Source organism: Aythya fuligula, chromosome 21, assembly GCF_009819795.1.
Source record: "Aythya fuligula isolate bAytFul2 chromosome 21, bAytFul2.pri, whole genome shotgun sequence".
Taxonomy (NCBI): domain Eukaryota; kingdom Metazoa; phylum Chordata; class Aves; order Anseriformes; family Anatidae; genus Aythya; species Aythya fuligula.
The window spans coordinates 2,275,781-2,295,707 of record NC_045579.1 but is presented as its reverse complement, the minus strand read 5'-3'; the positions used below and the strand labels follow the sequence as shown (position 1 = coordinate 2,295,707).

Below are 19,927 nucleotides of genomic sequence, written 5' to 3'. Positions count from 1 at the left end.
CCTGCTGAGACGCGGCGAGGCTGCTGCACACCGAGGGGAGAAGGCAAGGTGCCGAAGGATGCTCATCCACTGAAGCCTTGGTGCCCTGGCGTGGACCATTCTGGAGCATCCCCCAGCACCAAGAGGCTCTCTGTAGGATGCTGGAGAGCAGTGAGAGCAGCACCAGCCCCTTTTGGCCCCTCTCCCCAAAAAGAGGATGCAGGAAGGGCTGTGCCAACACCCTGAGCACGCAGCCCAAACCCAGCACAGGGGAGCTGCCGGCTCCAGCAGCCCCCGTGTTGGGGCAGGAGCTCATTTTGCCGGTGGCTGCGGGCGAGCAGAGCGCTGAGGCAGCCTCCAGGAGAGATGCTGGGATTTTGGGGAGACGAAGGGGTCGGGAAGCCAGCAAGCGGTGAGGCGGGCAGGGCTTGGGATGCTGTGCCCGGGGATAAACCCTGCTGGGGAAGTCCTGGGGAGCAGAGGGGTGGCAGTGGGCAGGGGAAGGCAGGGAACCAGAGGTAGGTTTTGCTCACGAGCTGCATCATGCCGCAAACCAGGCTGTTTGGCACCAAAACAGCCCCGTGGCAGCTCTCCCTGATGCTTTTTTACAGCAAAAAGCGGGCTGGAGCTGGGATTCGTTGCTTTGGGAGCAAGAAGAGGCAACAACCCCAGCGCTAACAGAGCCGTGAAGATGCCCATCTCCACCAGCTCCGGCCAGAAAAAGCAAAAGGTTTCCTGCAAAGCCCCTCCCGGCTCCCGGTGCTCTGCTGGGGAGCCGAGAGGAGGCTTTCCCTTGTGGGGAGGTTTAAAAGAGAAGATGCTTTGTCTCAAAGGGAACAGCCTTGCCAATATTTCCACATTTTCCCGCTGTTTTCCAACACTCTCCAGCTGCAGTTTTCATCTCTTCCTCTCACACTCCCCTTCCTACCCATCCCTGCTCAGCAGAGGAGCCAAAACCTGCGTGCCCGTCGTTCAGCTGCGCTTCCTTCGTTTTTTTTTCCAAGCCCCCCCCCCCCCCAAGACAAAACCAGTGCAGCTGAAACAGAACCAGGGCCTTTCTCCAGCAGAAAGCTAACAAAAATAAATATATAAATAAAAAATAATGCCTGAAAGCTGAACTGAAGTCGGGAACGCCACTGACTTCTAGTAACAAGTGAGCTTTGGGCTGGAAAATGTTCTCTCAGCAGCAGGGAAGCAAGGAGGGGAGACGGGGGGGTGTCACTTGTGGCTGGGGAGGGCAGAGCCCCCCAGGAGGGCACAGCAGGCTCCTGGGTGGAAAGGAGGACGGGAAAATTTTGGCATTTTGGCAGGGAATTAAATTTCCTTTTGCTGTTTTCACGCAGGGTGCTCCTGATCGGAGGGGGCCACGCTCTGCGCCTCCAGCTCCTAAGGCACAGCGCCGGCTGCTCCCTTGGGGACAGGTCCCCGAACCTCTCCTCTCGTCCTCCCCAAGCTCCCTACACGCTGCTGGGGTTGTAGCACAGCAGGTTGAACTCCAGCTTCTCCTCCCAGTGCCTGAGCAAGACGAAGAGCTGCTGGGCCGCCGCCTTCACCGCCGCCAGGCTGCAGCCCTGCGGGAAGCGCTGCTCCCCCAGCCACAGGCTGGCCTTGGCCGCCACCAGCTCCCACTCGACGAAGTAGGAGGCCGAGCTGTGCTCCAGCCAGGCCAGCGCCACGGCCGTGGCCCACAGCATCCCCTCGGGCTCCGTCTGTCTCCGCAGCTCGATGTCGGCCAGCAGAGCCTGCACCTCGGGGCCGTGCTGCTCCGGGGAGGAGAAGCGGCGGATGGTGATGGCCGGCGGGGAGAGCTCGCTCTCGGCTCGCAGGGATTTGGAGATGCTCTCCACGGCGCTCCCCGAGAAGTGGCGAGGGCGGCCGGCTGCGTCCTCGGAGGGGCTGACGGCCCCGTGGGTGCTGTCAGGGACCGGGAGCTGCCCGTTGTGCCCGAGGTTTGTGCGCTCCCCGCCGGGCACGGCCCTCCTGGAGCTGCTGGAGCCGGAGGGGCTGAGCGCCAGGCGGTGGCAGGAGAAAGGCGAGGTGCGCTTCAGCTTCTCCATGGGGATGCCCAGCGCCTCGCAGAAGGCCGAGTTGAGGAGGAAGGCGCCGCAGGCCAGCTGCAGGGACGCCTGCAAGGAGCGGTGAGAGCTCTGAGATACTAACCTCTGCTGGGGAATTTGGGGAGAAACTGCATGGATGGAGCAGCTCCTGTCTCTGTCAGACAGCGAGAGCCCATCGGGATGATTTGGGGGTCCCTGGTGCCCTCACCAGAGGAAGGTAGTCGATGCTCTCGCTGTCGCTCTCCGAGCTGGCCTCGCTCATTCTGCCCGGGGATTTGCTCATGAAACCTTTGGCAGCTCGAGTCAGCAGCCTGGTTTTGTGGAGGGTCAGCCTGCGGGAGGACAGGGGGGTGGCTGTCACCTGCCTGTGTCCCCCCCCCAAGTGCCCACCTCCCCGCTCCACAGCCACCAGCATCACGTTCGCTGCTTGTCCCTGTGCTCGGGTCTGTGCTGGACCCGCAGGACCTGCAGCTGGCAGCAGAGAAAGGAGGAGCTGGGCCCTACCTCGCAGCAAAGAGACTCTCGATGGGTTTTGGGGAATGTGCAGAAGAGGCAGCCAGGCTCTGGGACGGCGCTGGGAAGAAACAAAGGCAGGAAGGAGTCAGGTGAGTGCTGCAGGAGAGCAAATTTCAGAGCTCAGGGAGCAAAATCCACAACATTGGGGTGTGGGGTGCCTTGCTGGGCTGCTGAGGCTCTGCCAAAATCCTGCCTCTCCCCTTCCCTGCATACGTTCTGGGACAATGAAATCCCCGTGCATCTTAAAAACGAGTGTGGGAAGGTCTGTACGAAATGCCCCCAGGGCTCTGTGCCTTGCACCTCCGGAGAGAGCCAGGCCTTGCGCTCCCAGGCCTAATTGTAGGCAAGAAGGTCTAAAAAAAGAACACTCAGCAGAAAATCGGGTGAGGAGCCCAAATCACTGACTCGATTTCCAGCAGTTATGTCCGAGCAGCCCGGAGCCATTTCCCTGCAAGCTCCCATGCCCCGGTGTGGCTCTGGAGAGCGGCTCTCAGGAGGGCTGCGGCCATGGGGAGCGGTGTAGCCCATCCTGAAGCAGCTCTGGGATTTTAGCTGGGGCCACCCCAACATTTGGGCACCCACACCCTGAGAAAAGGCACGAGCACCTTCCCCTACCTTCTGGGGGACGGCAGCCGGAGGACAGCGGGGTGCTGCAGGGCGACGGCCCGGCCTCGTCCGCATCTGCAAGGGATTTACGGCATCAGCATCACCCACCCGAAATCCCCAACCCCTCCTGCCCACCTCCTCCCCGCTGCTGGGGCAGGAGGAGGCCGCCACGGGCTGCCTCACCCCTCACCTCCCCGCCACGCAAACCCCTGAGCGCGGAGGCAATTTTAATTCAGCCGCAGCCCCGGCAATGCCTGCCGCGGTCCCAGCCCAGCTTGTCTTCATTAGCAGAGGATTTGGTGACAGGCAAGTGCCTCGCATCCCCCTCGCCTCTAATTACGCCCCGCTTCATCCCTCGTGCTCTCTGCGCCGCGGCTGCCAATTAACTGCCAAGCACGGTCAGCAGGCGCTGCCTGCGGCTGGGGAGTTTTAGGGTAAATTGCAGCTTTTGCCTTGCTTAAGGAGAATGGATTCCAGGCAGATGCAGGATTAATTATCCAGAGCAAATGCCTGGGCTTTTTTTTTTGGGGGGTCGTGCGTGTGACGGCAGCAGGCTGTGGCGTTGGAAATGCCATCTCCAAGGCTTGGAGGATGGATTTCATGCCTGGCAGCCAAGGGAAGCTGCATCACCTCCGAGCACCGTATTAAAAGAGGGAAGAAGAAAAAAAAAAAAAAAAAACAACAGAGAAAATACTCCTTAATAAATAAATAAATAAATAAATAAACACCTTAATGGACTACACCGCTAAGAGGAAGGAGACCAAAAAAAAGAAAAGCCAAGGAGCCTTACCCGTGCCATGAAATCCATCATCCCCGTCCTGGCCGCAGGGTGACAGGGGACGCGCTGCAGAAACGCCGCGGTGCCTCCTGTGTCCCGAGCTGAGGCTCCTCGGGCTGCCTTGCCTGGCCGCTGGCCCTTGGCAGGAGAGAAGGGAATTTCCAGCGTTGAGCGAGGGATTTGGAGCCACAAAACCCACGGGCTGGCGAGCTCGGCCACCTGGAGCTGAGGCCGGGCCCTCTGCCTGCAGCTCCACGTTACCTGCGCGGGTGTAGGCGACGCCGGGGGGCAGGTAGGTGCTGGTGCTCAGGTCCACGGGCACGAACGCCGTGTACTTGCTGATGACGTTGCAGGCCTTGCTGGTGTGCACAGCGCTGAGCTGGTGCCGCCGGCCTGACCCTGCCGTGGGAGAGGTGGCAGAGTCAGCGCCGGACCCAGCTCCCTGCCCCAGCTCCTGCCCGGCAGCGAGGGCATCCCTCCGCGCGATGCCTCACGCTGCTTCTCCTCTGCTTTAACGCGCACAGAGATTATTTCATGGAGCTGGAAAAGATGCTCGGTGTGCAGCTCAGGGCGGGGACACCTGGCTGCTGCCGGACCCTCCGAATTCGACGCCACCCCCCTGCACTAAATGCTCAAACCCCACGCGTGGAGGAGAGGAGCCGGAGCAGGGAGCGTGCCGGCGTGCGTTACCGGGCGTTAATTACCGTGCTCGATTTCACACTCCCTCTCAGCCAGCTGCTCCAGGTCCCGGATGACGGATTTGGCTGCCAGGTGGTGGAAGGTCTCGCTCCACAGGTCCTCGTCGCCCTCCTCCCGGCTGCCCCGCTCGCAGAGGAGCGGGCGGATGTCGAAGGCGACCTCCCACTGCACGGGCTCGCCGCCCCGCAGCCCCTTCACCACCGCCTTGCAGGAGGCACGGGGCGAGCACGGGGAGCCCCGGGCGGCGCCGAAATCCCAGTCCTGGGGCTCCCAGTCGGAGGAGGTCTCCGTCTCGAAGGTGAAGGACGGATGCTGGGCGCCTTCTGCAGAGGGACAACCACGGGGTTAACCACCCAGCTCCCCTCCGTCCCCCAGAAACCGTAATTAACCATTCCTAATTTTCAGCACAGCTTTCTCACGGGCGATGCCACAGCACCAAAATTTTGGTGAGGTTGCTGGGCCTCCTCTGCCACCTTACCCGGCTCCCCGGGGCTTCGGCTGTCCGATGAGGACCTCAGGCTGCTGCTGGCATCCAGGGGCCCCAAGCCCTGTCCAGCAGCAGCCTCGGGTGCTGGCGGGGATTCGGGGTGCTGGCAGGAGGACACGCAGCTCCTGTGCAGCAGGGACGGCCGGCGGGCACCCGCACCACGGATCCTGGTGGTGAAGGGCTGGGAAATGCAAACACAGCAAGCTTTCCCCACTGGGACGCATCCACACAGCATCCCTGAGGCGCCCGAAACCCCAGGGGCTCTTTCCCCAGACTTGCAGGAGGTGAAATTGGGGTTTCATCCCTCCAGGCATTGTAATGACTTTGCTCCGGAGCCAAAGGGAAGAAGAGAGGCAGAAAGATCAAGCACCAGTTGCTTGGTAACGGGAGGGGGGGGGGGGGCACAAGGGATGGGGAGACGGGATTTTGTTTTATTTTATTTTTAACGAGGCCGTTTCTCCACTTTCAGGAGACACAAATCCCCCCCCCGTGGCATCTGCAGCGCCAGATCCCATGCGGATGGCAGGCAGGAACCCAGCCTCCAGCACCACCGAGCTTTTGGATGAGCCCACCAGCAAAAAGGGGAGGCAGGCAGCTGGCAAGGGGGCAACCCGAAGCAGGAGAGGCTCACCAAGAGAGGAGGGAGCTGCTTACAAGCCAAGAAGCCCTTTCCCATTCAAAATTTGGGCTCTTCTCCCAGGCAGGGCGAGGAGCCGGGGCTTTGCGCTGCCCGCCGCCAGCCCTGACCTTTCCATCCCAGCCGTGTGTGTGTGGGGACGAGCCGAGGGCTCACGTCCACAGCCCCAAAAACGTCAAGCCCTGGCGGCCAACCTCGGAGCTGGGAGAGTTGCTGGGAGCCCTCGGGGCAGCGAAACCAGGCTGCAATTAATTAGGAGCAGGATGCACTCTGTTAAGCACTGAGTGCCCTCCGGTCCTTTCTGCCTCTCGCGCACGGGGCCAGGTGCTGTGCTGGGCCTTGGCAAGGTGAGGGAGGATGAGGGCATCCCCCAAAACACCAGCGCTTGCCTGCCACGAGGTGCTTTTCAGATGGAGGGTAGAGGCTTCGTTCCTCTCCACGGAGCAGGGACCCTTCATCCCCTTCATCCCCTGCATCCCCCTGCGGACCCCCTGCGCCCCAGCGCCAGCTGAAGCCTCGTGGCAGCCCAGCCATCCCTCTCCGTGTTTCCATGGGAACAAAAGTGTGGCAGCAGCAGCTGCTGCACATCCTCCCGGCCCTGATTTCGGAGCTGAGCACTGCGGCGATGCTGAGGAAGGGAGAAAACCCAGCCCCAGCCTTCTAGAGGCCTGAAGCTGTCCCCGGGGCTGCCGCCTTTCACCCGCTGCTGGATGTAGTGGGCAGCACCACAAGTGTCCGGGTGCCAGCCCAAAGCTCTGCAGGGGCTGCAGCTTCCAGGGGAATCTGCTTTGGGACTGATCCTGGGACCCTGCAGGGCATGGATACGCCCCAGGCAGAGTTTGTATGGCGTGGCCAAAGTACAGATGGGCGGGGAGAAGCTTGGGGGTGAGCCAAAGAGCAAAGCGAAGGAGGAGAAGGAGAGGCACTCAGCAAACAGAAACGGGGAGCGGGATCCTGCCCTCGTTTCCTCCGTGCTTGGGGCACACCTCGGCACAAAGTGCACCCGGCAGGGCTGGCCTGACCCGGGCTCCTGCCCTTCCACACCTGAGACGTCCCCGGTGCTTCAGGCTGGCCCCAGCCGCACGCGGAGCCCCTCGGGGGGCACCCACCTGGAAATCCAGCGGGCACGGCTCGGGGCTGAGCTGCTGCAGGTCCTGCAGGTGGGCTTTGCGCAGGGGATTCCTCAGCAGGGCGCTGCCCGGATCGCTGGCCGTGGGCTCCTTGCGGAGGGGCTCGTGGCTGGTGACCTGGTTGGCACTGAACGCCCGTCTCCTGGAGGACGTCTTGGCATCAGTTCCTGCACGGAGGGAGAGAGGATGGGCTCCGGTCCCCCTGGGGAGCAGGGGGATGCTCTCGGCCCTGCTCGGTCGGAAGAGAAGTGACAAAACCACAGAAGGAAACGAGAGCACTCAGTCCCCCGGGGGGATGCCAGGGGAGCAGGCTGGGAGGTTTTGTCTGAGAGATTTTCAGCCAGGAAAAAAAAAAAAAAACACACACAACAAAAACCTGTCTGCGTTTACCCAAATCTCCTTGGAGAAGACAAAGGGTTCGCTAATGAAATTTCATTAGCGCAGACATTTTCCTGTCAGAGCGAGAGGAGGATTTCATTTGGAAATGCACGATTTCTCATTACTTTTGACAAGGTTGAGAGGATGCACAGCACAGCTCTTCTCTGATTACAAGCACAGAACACCCCGCGAGTGGCGGAGGTTTCCCTTGCAGCACGGAAACGCAGCCCCAGCCAGGGCTTTGGGGCCAATTTTCCCCTTTTCTTCCCCTTTAACTCCAACTTTGGGGCTTGCTGCAAGAAGCAGCTGCTTTGCATGGCCTGGCTGTGCTACCGACCTGCTCCAGCCACACCGCAGGCAGCTCGGGCAGCTTGTAAATAATTACACGTGGCCAAAGCTGGAGCTGCTCTGCAAACCTCTGGGGAAGCCAGATCTCCGGGGCTTCCCTTCATTTCCTGACACGTTGGGGTAAAACAGCCCAAGCGAACAGACTCGCTCGAGCCTCGGGAGATCCGTCACCGCTCCTGCAAACCCCCTGACACTTTGCAGAGGTAGAGCTGGGAAGGCTTAGCTGTCAGGGAAGGAAATCGGAAGAGCAGGGAAGAAAGCTGGTTAGGAGGATGGGGGCATCACCCCCACGCTTGCACAGTGGGAAACCTGACCCGTGTCCGTGTCCGATTCTCCGCCGGGGTCCCTGCCCACCGCCAGCTGATCCGGGGCACGCTCGGCCGGGCAGCAGCCCTCCGGGTAGCTCCAGCTCTCCGTGCTGGCTCCCTCTTCCTGGGAGTGCAAGAAAACTGAGCTGCTCGACTCCTGGGAGCGCATCATGCTGTACCGCCGCCTCTTGTCCTGGGGAGAGCGGAGAAGAAAGTCCCAAGGGCTGCAGCTCCCATGTGGGTTTGCACCCCGGTGCCCTTTTCGCCTCTCTCCATCCCCTTGGCCACCCGTCGGGCTCCCCAGTGGCTCACCCGCTGCTTCCCTTCCCACCCAGAGAGCCATAAACAGTCATGACCACAGGTTTGCAAGGGGAGAAAAAGAAAAAGGGAAAAAAAAAGCCTTTGGGTTGGGGGCGGACTCACGGATCGGGGGTTGGAGAGGTACAGCGAGGTGTCGCAGACGACGCCGTAGCCAACCAGGCGGTCACCGGGGAAGAGGCAGCTGGTGCTGACCGGGGACACCAAGACCTCGGTGCTTTCGGGAAAGACCCACTCCACGGACACATCGCTCAGGACCGGCGCCATCGCCTTCTTCAGCGACCTGATCATCTGGGGAAGGAGAGAGGAGCGGTCATACAGAAGGCAGACCCTCCCCTGCTTCTGCAGAGCACCCCAAAAGGCGCAGGGGTCTCCGACAGCCCCATGCCCTGACCCAGGGGAGAGCCCAAATCTGTGAACATCTCCTGGGCGGACCTCGCAGGGAGCCCGCGGGCATTTCCCTGCACTCCAGGAGGAGTCAGCCCCAGATTTCCAGGCAGAGCACCTCAACCCTCCCCTGGTGTTCCCGCTGCTTGTTCACAGGCTCCAGGCGACGCACCAGGCTGTGGTTTATCCAGCTGTTAATTGGCACCTCAGACTGCTGAAGGCACCGAGCTGCACAGCCCGCAAAGCTCTTTATTAATAGCTCTATTAAAAACAAACAAAAAAAAAAAAAAAAAAAAAAAAACACCTCTCTTCACTGGTTTTGTTTTTAATTTAGATCAGAAATGCTGATGCTGTTCTGCGTGCTACAGGTTCCTGCAGAGGGAAGGGCTGCGGAGGGCCTTTTGAGATCAAGCACGCAGGAGGCAGCTTTTTAAAGATATTTAGGGGCTGAAGACCCAATTCCCTTGGGGTTTGGTCACTCGGCAGATGACACCGTGCTTTTACCAGGGGACAGAGCCCACGTAGGGCCGTTCTGACGGCACATCTGAGTCACCGGCCCCGGTCTTCATGGGGAGAGTGGAAATGAAGCGCCCTCGTTTGCTTTCAAGCTGGCTTAATAGGCAAAGCCATCGCCGCCCGTTCCCCTCCCTCCAACCCCGGGTACTTCTTGCCTGAGCGGCGCGAGGGCTGAGCCTGACTTCAAAACTAATTGGCTGCTTTTGATGCCGGCTCTCCTGCCCCTGCCTGCGCCTGCCACAGCAGCTCCCTTTGAAGCCGGAGCTGCCGGATGGAGGCTCTCGCCTCTCCCCTTCCCCGCGCAGGGGTAAACACGCTCCCACTCCCTCCGACAGCCGGAGATGAGGCTGCTCCTCCATCCCCTCCTGCTCACCCACCTGCTGCCGAGTGGGAGGCGCGAAGGCAGCACCGGGAGAGGGAGCGGGGCCGGAGGCTGAGCCGCTGCCTCCCCCTCGCTGCGCCCATGTGGCAGCGGTGGAGAGCGATGCGGTGGCCCTGGGGGACACACCGGTGGCCCTGGGGGACACACCAGTGGCCCTGGGCTCCCCATCTCCCCGCAGCACAGAGGGTGGCCATACCTTGGGCTGCAGCCGCTCGCCCTCGGCCAGGAACTCGGCGCTGCCCCTGGACACGGCGGCCAGCCCCTGCACCAGCCTCCTGCAGGCGCTGGGCCCGATGCCGAAGCTGTAGCACCTGCACGGGGATGGGATGGAGAGCGTCAGGCACATTGAACAGCTCCCAGTTTCCCTGCTGGTCTCTCTGCCCGAGCAGGGCTCCAAGATTTTTGGCTGTGACCCTCTCATTTGGAGGATCCCCCCCCATCCCTGCCTCCTCCCTGAGCGCGAGCAAGCTGCCCAGTCAGCTCTTCTCCCTGCCTGTGGTCAGCAGCATTACAGACCCAGCAATTATCTCTGCTCGCAATTAAAATAAACGTTTTCTCAAGGAAAGGGGAACCAGCCAGGGAAGATCGCTGCCCTTGATCCATGCTCAGCGAGCTGGGGGTTGGCAAAGGGCTGCAAACCCCATAGGGATGCAGAGGGTGCAGCGTACGGCCAGGGCTGGGATGAAAACACCTTTGGCAGCAGTCTGCGGCTGCAGCAGGGGCTTTTCTTCTGGAGGTTTTAATCTCCAGATGGCTGCAGGTCTTACGGAGATTCGCAGCCTCTTACACGGGGCTCTGATCTCCTTCGGAGGCCGGGCACGACTCAGACACGCGCTGCGCGGAGCCCTCCAGGGCCAAGCTCCAGCACTGGCTGCATCCAGCTCACTGGCACACCTCCAGGAGCGAGGGGTGGGTAGTCCTGTGCCCCCGATAATCCCTCCATATAGGAGAGAAAAAGGGCAAAGCCACTTCCCTGATCGGCCCTGAGCTCTGAGGGATGCAAGAGGAGTAAGGTTTTTCTCGCATTTTTCTGATGTTTCATCTCCCTTAAGGAGACGGAGGAAAAACCAGACTGTCAGGGCTGAGGAACAGGCTAGGAGCAAATTTGCTGCTTCCCCCACTGCTCTTTTTCAGCCTATTCATTTCTGTGCAGCCCCATCCTGGAAGCAGCTGGGTCTGGACCCAGATGTGCTTTAGAAAAAAAAAAAAAAAAAAAAAACAGGCAAGGAAGATTGTTCGCGTGTCAATCTCTCCTAGCAGGAAGCATCTAACGAGAGCCTGTGAAGTTGTCAGCCCAATTATCCCGCTTTTGATTGTTTAAAAAGCATCTGAACTTCTGGGATCCGTTCCAAACCCTTTGAGGTTTCTCCCGTGGCTGGCAGCAGCTCGCTCTCCTGCCTCGGCTCCTGACGCGGGGATGTTCTGTGCCACGGAGACCCGCGGCCCCCTGCGCTCGAGGAGCAGCCCACCCTGCTGCTGCCAGGCTTTTTGCCCTCCTGGCGGCCAGCCCCCAGTACCTGGTGGAGGACGAGTGGTTCCTCAGCACCTCGAGGACCTTCCCCGTGTCGCCCACGGCCCCGGCCGTCAGCAGGAAGAGCAGCCGGGGGTGGCCCCTGGGGATCGGCTGCCGCACGACCCACCTCAGGGGCGACAAGACGTTGGTGCTGCCCATGTCAGCCCGCATCCTCCTGAGGCTCTCGCAGGCGACGGCCAGGCTCTCCTGCCAAAGGAGCAGCAGAGCCAGCAGCCTCGAGGGGCTGGTGCCCTGCAGCAGCTCGCCCAGCCCCTCACCCACCTCGCAGTAGCTCCTGCTGGCGGGGAACAGCGCCTTGAAAGCGGAGCCGAAGCCCACGATGTTGAAGAGGCAGGCGGGCGTCAGGCTCTTCAGGAGGACCAGCAGGGCGTCCTGCGGGGTGAACAAAAGCAGAGGGGTCAGGCAGACCACGGCTCGTCCCCTCCTGCCTTCGTTCATGCCCTTTTCCCACCTGCACGTGATGCAAAAGCAGCTCCTTGCACGTGGCTCCCTGCACTGAGAAAGCACCGCACGCTCCTCTGCTCCTTGCACAAGCTCCTTCGCGATATTTGGGCGCAAAGCAGAAAGGGGAGCTTTTGAAGAGCGGTGCAAAATCTCTTTTATTTATTTATCTATTTATTTAACCGGTGGAAGCCGTGCTTGCAGTGCAGCACCCAGCTGCTGGGTGATGAGGAGCGGGGTGTGAAGCGCGGAGCGGCGGCGCGGCGCATCGCCGTGCCCAGACCTGCAGGAAGAAACACACAGCCCAAAGCTGCACACGAGGAAAAGCCTCCCCCAGCCCCAACTCTCTCCCTTAGCTGGCACCGATGGAAATAACAGGGAGGGGTTGCTCTGAGCGCTTCTCTCCACCAGAAGCTGTTATCTAACCTGCCTATTCCTGGGCTTTTACATAAGGGGCCGCCAGCACGGCCTCAGAGGCGCGTGGATGGAGCTGTGCAGGGCAGCTCCAGCACTCAGCGCTGCAGGAGAGGGAGGACAATCCAAAAGCAAAGTGCTGGCAGCGCCGGGAGCGCCCCTGCACTCGCTGTTTATGTGCTGATAAAGGCAAACTTCTGCCGAGGGCAGCAGAAAACCTCGCGCCAGCCCTAGGAGAGGAGCCGCCAAGGGCACGCAGCCTCCTCGCGGCCACGGGATCCGGGCTGGCCCCGCGGAGAGGCAGCCACGCAGCAGAGCCACGAGGTACCGTACGTGAGCGGGGCTGCTGCCCTTTAGCAGGCTCCCGAGGACTTTACACCAAGCTGTTAGCTCAAACCTACGAGGATGTATTTATATCGCCGCTTCCCGGCAGGCTCCGGGGGTGCTGGCTCCTGCAAATCTCAGCGCTGACATCCCCGCCTTGGAACTCGTTGCAAGGATTAAAAAAAAAAAAAAAAAAAAAAAAAAAAAGACACGCAAAAATAAACAACAACAACAAAAAGCAGATCTCCAAATATTTCTCTTGAAGCACTTCCCAAAGTGGGCTACCAGAGCTTGCCTTCTGTTCGAGCGAGCAGAAGGATTTATTGCTTCTTGTGGTAAATATTGATCCTGATCCTGCTGCACTCGGTATCAATACCGCGGCTCGATACGGAGAGATGTTTGCCTCCGGAGAAGTCAATTCCCAGTTATTTTGGCAGCCTGGCTGGTGCCGACGCACGCACCACCTCTTCTACCCCCTCCAAAAGAGCCTGGCCCCGCTGCCCCACATGGTAAGGGGACGCCCTGAACCTCCCACCCCCGTCATTTCAGCTGACCTGGACGGGGGCTCTGTCCCCACAGTGTCCCCATATCCCCAGGGGACGGACCTGAGACCACGCAGCGAGCCAGAAAGCAGAAGCCTGGCCCGGAGTGGGGACACCTCCTGATTCCCAGGCTCCGAAATGTGGTGAAGGAAAGAGGGGGGGTACCCTGCGTGGCACCAGCAAAGGCACCGTGGAGATAACACCGGGACAGGGCACAGCCAGGGCTCCCCAGAGGACCCCCACGGCCCCCCTCAGGCTCCCTGCTGCCTGCGGTGGCACCACACGCTCCTTTTTGCTCCTTTTTGCTCCTTTTTGCCATCCTCGGCAAGTTCCCATGGAAACGAGAGGCGGATGGGGAGGGAGATGGCTTCGAGATGCTCCCCGCCACCCGCCTCCGGCTGCGGGCAGAGCTGCTCTGCCGGAGGTGGAGACACGGTGGCACTGGGGAGACTTTTTTGGGGGGGCACTTTTGTGCCCCAAATCCAGCAGTCGCCCGTGTTAGGGACGGGGGTGAGCGGGATGCCCCTGGCTGCAATCGAAGCCCCAAGGGGAAGCCTGCCCCTGCACCTGCTCAAGAGGATGTTTTAAGGTATTGGGGCTCAGCTGGCCCCAAAAATCAAGAGGAACTTTCCAAGGAGAGCTTTTGCCAGAGCTGCTCCGCGAGATGTGCCAGCTGGTGGACACCAGCCTGCCCCAAAATGCGTTAGGGGCTAAGGATAATGGAACAGCCACCAGTGTAGGAACCTCCCTAGATCCCATGAGCAGTGGCACAGAGCTGAGCCAGGCCCCAGAGCCCCATAACACCATGGAAAAGCCTTTCCATGGCCCCTTTTTTACCCAGAGCGCTCAGCACGCCGCTCACAACCCTCCACCAGACCGCAGGAGACAAGTGGTGTTTGAGAAGGGGCTGCCTCATGCTCTAACAACTTCTCCAGGTGCACTGCCCATCAGCAACGCGGCTCCTAAGACTGGCACAAAGCCCCGAAGCATCCTTTGTCCTTCTCAGAGGTTTCCCACTGAGGCAGCGACCAGGCCCCGGGCACGGGGAGAGATGGAGAAGGGTCACGGGAGATGGGAAACCAGCAATGGGGAGAGGGAAATCCCTTTGTGCTTGGTGCACGGATGGGAAGGAGAGGAGCAGGGGCAGTGAGGGGGCTTGGAAGCATCAATGCATGTACCTAACGAGCAGCACAGGCACCATGACTAAAGCCACGGTGTATAATTACCCCCATCCCCTCTTAACGAAGGCATTGAGAACCCTTTATGATATGGTTCAGGTGCCCCCGTCCCGCGCGGTACCTTGACGCGGGCGATGCTGCCGCCGCTCATGCTCCTGCTGCGGTCCACCAGGAAGATAAACTCGCCGGGGGCTTTGCGGAGATCCTCCTGGGCCGTCCGCAGGTCCGGGCAGAAGTTCAGCATGACGACAGGGTGGTGGGGGATGTCCTTGTTCAGGCGCTTCCTGATGATTTCTGTCTGCAGGGAAGAAGGAGAGGGAAGGCGGCGGGGGCGGCATCCTGCGGCCCCGCTCCACCTGGAGGGGGTTCACAGCGTGCCTACGGGTGGAGACGCTCCTTCTGGCCCTGCTGATGAAAACACCTCACCAAAATGATTATTAAATTGTCATTATTGCCCTCGGGTAACGTGGTTCGTTAGCACTGCTTGGTGTGACACGAGGCGCAGAGCTACCCGAGGATTTGTGCGCGGCCACTCGCTGACAGAGCGCAGGATGCGGCGCTCAGCACATCGTGTTGGCTGCTTGGCTTCCCTCCTGCCACCTCTGCCCTGCTCCTGCCCCTGCCCCTTCCCTTCCACCACTTCCCTTTGTGGGAACCGAAGGGCTTCAGAGAGCCCAACCCGTCGCTCAGGGCAGAATTTCAATAGGAGCCCGCCCGCCGCACGTCTCCGGCTCTCTGCTTTGTGCCTGCTTTTATTTCAAGGATCAATCTCCGTTGGAGACGTGATAAAATTAAACCAGGACAAACCCTCCCGAGCTGGTTCTGCCACCCACCGTGGTTTCCAGGTGGCTCCGTCACGCCTCACCTGCTCCCCCAGCTCCATGGGGCTGCGGGAGGCTGTGCAGCGAGCTGCCCCGGCCCCACAGGCTTTTTTTTGTGCCTTTTTTTATCCTTTTCCCTTGCTTTCAGAGGCTGCAAGCTCTTGCTGACTTCACGAGGAAGAAACCAGACCCCAAAGGGCTGTTTTCTTCCTGCATTTCCCTCTTGAGCTTTGGGAAATAAATGAACCGGCCACCAGGAGCTGGAGGGGTGCGCTCCGTTCCCCTTTTCCTGCTCTCAACAACGTTATTTTCGTCAGGATCTTTCCCAGCATGGATGTCCGTCCCATTTCAGACTGGGAACCCTGCTGGGACCCTGCCCAGGCGCTGAGCTGTGCCCCTGGACCCAAGCACAGCGCTCCCTGGGATGCTCCTGGGGATCCAGGAGCACCTGGATCGTCCCCACCACCCTGCCAGCTGACGGGCACCCAAGGCTTCTGCATAACCCCCCGAGGGATGGAAATAAAAGACCATTTAATGCCAAAATTTCTGGGCTGACTCACTGCAGGCCAGAGGTGCTGCGTGGTGTTGGTTCTCACCCCAAATCCACCCCGAGGCCTTTAGGGAGGAAGGCTTTTTGTCCAGGAGGGGGGCGCCTGGGGCACAGCGGGGGGCTTCCTGCGGGGAAACGTCTGCGGAACGATCCCCTCTCCCCCCTCAAAAACCAACTTGACGTGCTAAAGACACCGAAATAATTAGGGAGCCATCCGAGCCGGAGTGTGGGAGTTGCGTTTCGTTCCACCTGCCGCACAGCCGAGGCAATTAGAGGAGGCGCCTGCTGAGCAGAGCGAGCGCCGTCCTTATCCCTGCGCCGTGCTGCGAGAGAAAGCCCAGGGGGAGGCAGCAGGGCAAGGCGGGCGATGCTTCTCTCGGGGAAACGAGCTCTGGGGGAGACCCCCGCCCCATAAACTCGGCCGCTGCCCCCGGTCCCCTCCTCTCCGCTCAGCCCCGCACGCCGCCGCAGCAGCTCGGGGCGCTGGAGCTGTCACTCAGCGCGTCAGAGCTGCCAGAAGATGAGGCAGAAATCCCAGAGCAGACATTGCTCCATTTGCTCGTCAAGAGAACAAAGAGAAGTTTCTGCTACCTTTGTCTCCGCTTTAGCTCATTATGCCGAGCCCGATCGCTTCTGTCTTCCTGACAGCTATCCAGAAAGGGTAAACATTTACCGAGCAATTAAAAGAATATTTTATTCTATGTCACTGCAATAATACCCTTAATGCTATAATAACGCACCTACCTAATTACGCCGTGCTAGAATAGCACTAATTACACACACAATAACCCTCGCAGAGCTTCTTCCACACTCGCTGTATCAGAAGCAGTGCAGAATTTTCCCCTCTTCCTCCACGCCAAGCCCTCTCCGCGGGAGGATGCTGCAGTTATCGGGCCGGCGTGATGCAAGCAAGCAAAGCAAGCGGCTTCTTGCGCAGCTCCAGCGCCAAGGAACGGCCGGGCTGACGCTCGGCAGCTCGTGCTCCTCACCTTTTTTTGGGCGCTGGGGTCCTTCTTGGTGCCTTTGATGAAATCGTTCTTCCCCTTCAGGTGCCGCTCGTACTCCGCGGGCGTCATATCGCCTCCTTCCATCAAGACGTGAGGCATGTGGGGCTCTGGAAACGCAGAACCGCTTGAGCTGAACGTCAGCTCGGCACGAAATACAGACACCCCCAAGCGCAGAGATACAGGGGCAGCCCCGAGAGGGTCTGGGATTATCTCACGGAGAGCCCCTGATCCCGACACCAGCGCTGCGGGACAGGGCTCTGGGTAGGGGCTGCGGTGGCGGAGGGAAAGCAGAGCCCACGTACCGCTGGGGTGGATCAGGATCTCCACGGGCCTGTCGAAGGTGTGCCTGTCGGCCAGCGTGATGACGATGCTCCTCGCCGAGCGAGCCGAGGGGTCGGCGTCCGCGCGGATTTTGTGCGTGGGGCTCTCGACGCCTGCCCGGGGGAACCGCGGGGAGGTCGGGGAGGACCCCACGCCAGGAGGAGGATGATGAGGGGAGGCGTTGCCTAGAGGTGATGAGAACCCCGCAGCACGCCCTACCTGCCAGCAAGCACGGCCCCCGGATCTCCAGGTGGAAGCTGAACTCGTACTCGGAGGGGTTGGTGGCCTCGCTCTCCAGCAGCTGGGCCAGCCAGGAGCTGCTGCCCTGCTCCGGGCTCCCCGATCCGCAGCAGGGCTTGGCTCTGCGGGTGAGACGAGCCCTGGTTAATGCTGGCCACGTGTGCTGCGTCCCCAGGGACCGAGCATCCGCACCCCGTGTGCTCTGGGGTGTTGTCCCCAGCCCCCCTCCCGCTCCCCGGTCCCATCCCGTGGCTTCGTACGTCCGGAGCTGGTGTGCAGGAAGGGTGCTGGAGCTCTCCGAGCTGTGCTGTGGGACCTTGGGGACGCACACAGCTGGCAGCAGGACCCTCACGGCCCCGCTGGGCAGCGTCTGCAGCTCCGAGGAGGTGCTGATGAAGACGGAGATGCTTTCCAGGGGAGGAATCGTGCCCAGGCTAGCCACAAAAGCGATCCTCTCCAAGTCCTCGTCCAGCACAATCCTTCCTGCAGAGATGGCCACGCCACGAGACGTGGTGTCAGCCACAGGAACTGCTCCTCAGGCCTCCACCACCACCCCAGCCCTGGGCCAGATGCTCGAAGCAACCTCTGCTGCAGAGATTCCTCCCGAGAGCCCAACCCACGGCCCTCTGCATCGCCCTTTTGGCTCTCCAGCAGCAACAGCGCTTTCCAAGAGGGATGGGACCATCCCTTTTGGCACACACCGTAGGGATACGAACCCCAGAGCCTCATCTTTTCAACACTTTTTCATCTTTCCTTCCCCTGTGCTCCCCCCCAAAACCCTCTCACCGCTCCTGTCGTGAGCTCGTCCGTCGGGGAGGCCGCAGCCGTCGAAATAGGCGGCGTCGATCTTGGCCTTGTCCTTGATCTGCACGGTGACGGCGCGCTGGCACACCGCCGCCTCGAACCCCACCACGGTTGTGTGCTCGTCCAGGGGGAAGACAAAGAGCCCTGGTGGCCAGCGGGGTGTTAGCCCAACAAGCCCTCGCCCAGACCCACCTTAGGGGGCTGCTTCTCCCCGCTCTGCGCTCCCCACGTGGGTTTTTCCCAGGGGAAGCGGTGGCAGAGGGGTGTGCTGCTGCCCCCTCCACCTCAACGGGTGGAGAAATGGGGTTGGTGAGAGCCTCACGGGGGAGGAAGGCACAGAGGAACAACCCCGGGCACCACGACGGGCTGGGAAATGGGCTGGCCAAAAAGGACTTGGGGATCCCGGTGGGCACCAAGGCGAGCCAGCAGCGCGCCCTTGATGTACAAACACCCGCGTAACTTTGGGTTCACAACGACCAAGGGGAGGCAGCTCCCGGAGCAGCGTGCTCCCGAAACCCCGTGCAGACACTTGCCTTCACACGGCTGCGCCTCCGGGTTGCGGTAGGTGAGCGAGGCCGTCAGCCCGCAGGCGTAGCCGCTGACGCACGAGGTCACCTCGGAGGCGGCGAGCGGCAGCGGGCGCCGGGTGCCGCGGTTGAGCAGCCCCCCCGGCATCTCCCCCGGTCACGGGGAGCCCGGTGGCGAGCTGGGGGACGCAAGGAGGAGCCCTGGGGGACCCGCACGTCCCCGCCACCTCCTGGTGTCTTCGGTGGCCCTGCTGTGCCCGCGGTTTTCCTCGCTCGCTCCCCGCAGAGGTCTCGCTAGCGGCTCCTGGGTTTTTTGCAGCCCTGTGGGCAGGACAGAGGGCAGGAAATCCCTGTGGGACAAGACCCGGAGCAATGGCCCTGCTGGCAGAAGTGGGGATGGAGGTGAGACCCCATAAGACACCGATGGGGGATGCAGGACCCTGTGGGGCCAGGCAGCAGCAGGATATCGTGGGGGTGAGCAGCACACCTCGCCAGCCCCCCGTTACTTCTGGAGCAGGGGCAGAAGGGGGTGGCTGTGGCCTTCCAGGCTGTCCTCGTCCCCCCCAGGGGACACGTTCCCCATCTCCTGCACAGGGTGACTCATCCTGGCACGGCAGAGCCATTCGGATGCAAAGCGGCCGCTCCTGCCAAGCACATTTCAGCCCTCTCCCTGCAGCTTTCCTCCGTGCCAGCTCCTCTCCCCAAGGGCCGGGGTGCCAGCTCCCACCCCAGGTGAGCCCGAGCCCTGCCCCAAAATCACCCCAAAAGATGGGGAGGGCTCAGGGGGGCTCCATTCCCTGCCCCAGGACAGGGCTGGAGCATCCGACACCATTCAGTGACTGCAGCACGGAGCGGGGAGAGGAGGGAGCGGGCACGGGGACCCCCAGGACACCCCCTGCGCCCCCCAGGAGCCCACCCCAAGCTCCCAGCTGGCAGCACCCTCGCTCCCCAGCGATTTCTGCTGGCCGTGCGGAGCATCCCCGCATCCTCCCAGCCTCGGACACCGCTTGCTGCAGCGTCACAGCCGCTGGCCCGGCCTCAGCAGGACAGATCAGCGCGGCCGCCCTGCGCTCGCTGCATCAGCAAAACCAGCCGTGCCCGTAATCCTGCCCGCCAGGGGAGCGGCAGCACAGGGCTTTGGACGTCAGTCGTCACTCGGCTGGCCACGCTCAGGCTTTATTTTCCCCTCGCTTTGCAAATGATCTTTCCCTGGCCACCGGGGAGGGAGCTGGGAGCTCAGCCCGGCTGAATTCGGTGCGCCACGCACGGGGCTGGTGCGGCTGCTGCTGCTGCGCCGACGTCGGAGGATGGTCGCTGTGACGTGCAGAGAGAGGGGCTCTGCTGCACAGCACGGGTGTGATCGCCACGGGCAGGCTGGGAGCTGGATTTTAAGCTCGGGTAAAGGGCAATTACGCGCCTGGAAGCAGGGTGTGAAGCCCAGAGGGCTGCTCAGGTGCTATCCGTGCCCCTAAAGGCTTTGGTGCCGCCAAAAAAAATGGCTCTGGAGCAGGTGTGCGCAAGGCAGAGGCAGAAAAATGCTCTGCTGAGGTTTGTTTTCATGCATCGAGGAGAAAAGAAAACCCTGACTGCTGTATGCAGGTAGCCTGGCCCCCAAAAGAGCGCCGGGGTCCCGGCAGTGCCACCACCCAGAAGGGGACAACGGGGTCCCCAGCACCCACAGCGCACCCATGGCATGGC

The 19,927-nt window shown here is 61.2% G+C and overlaps 1 protein-coding gene across 1 annotated transcript; it reads right to left on the bottom strand.

Annotated features, from left to right (window-relative positions):
- Nucleotides 1-1,033: 1,033 nt before the first annotated feature.
- VWA5B1 (von Willebrand factor A domain containing 5B1) lies at nt 1,034-18,377 on the bottom strand. Its single transcript, XM_032201668.1, is given in 23 exon segments — nt 1,034-2,105; nt 2,245-2,368; nt 2,541-2,610; nt 3,168-3,233; nt 3,949-4,046; nt 4,081-4,151; nt 4,208-4,335; nt 4,641-4,958; nt 5,114-5,303; nt 6,869-7,056; nt 7,930-8,116; nt 8,347-8,532; nt 9,723-9,837; nt 11,044-11,246; nt 11,322-11,432; nt 14,081-14,257; nt 16,320-16,444; nt 16,640-16,771; nt 16,878-17,020; nt 17,159-17,458; nt 17,598-17,622; nt 17,724-17,846; nt 18,236-18,377. Coding segments are annotated over 23 exon segments (3,891 nt in total). The 3' UTR covers nt 1,034-1,436.
- Between the last annotated feature and the right edge of the window lie 1,550 nt (nt 18,378-19,927).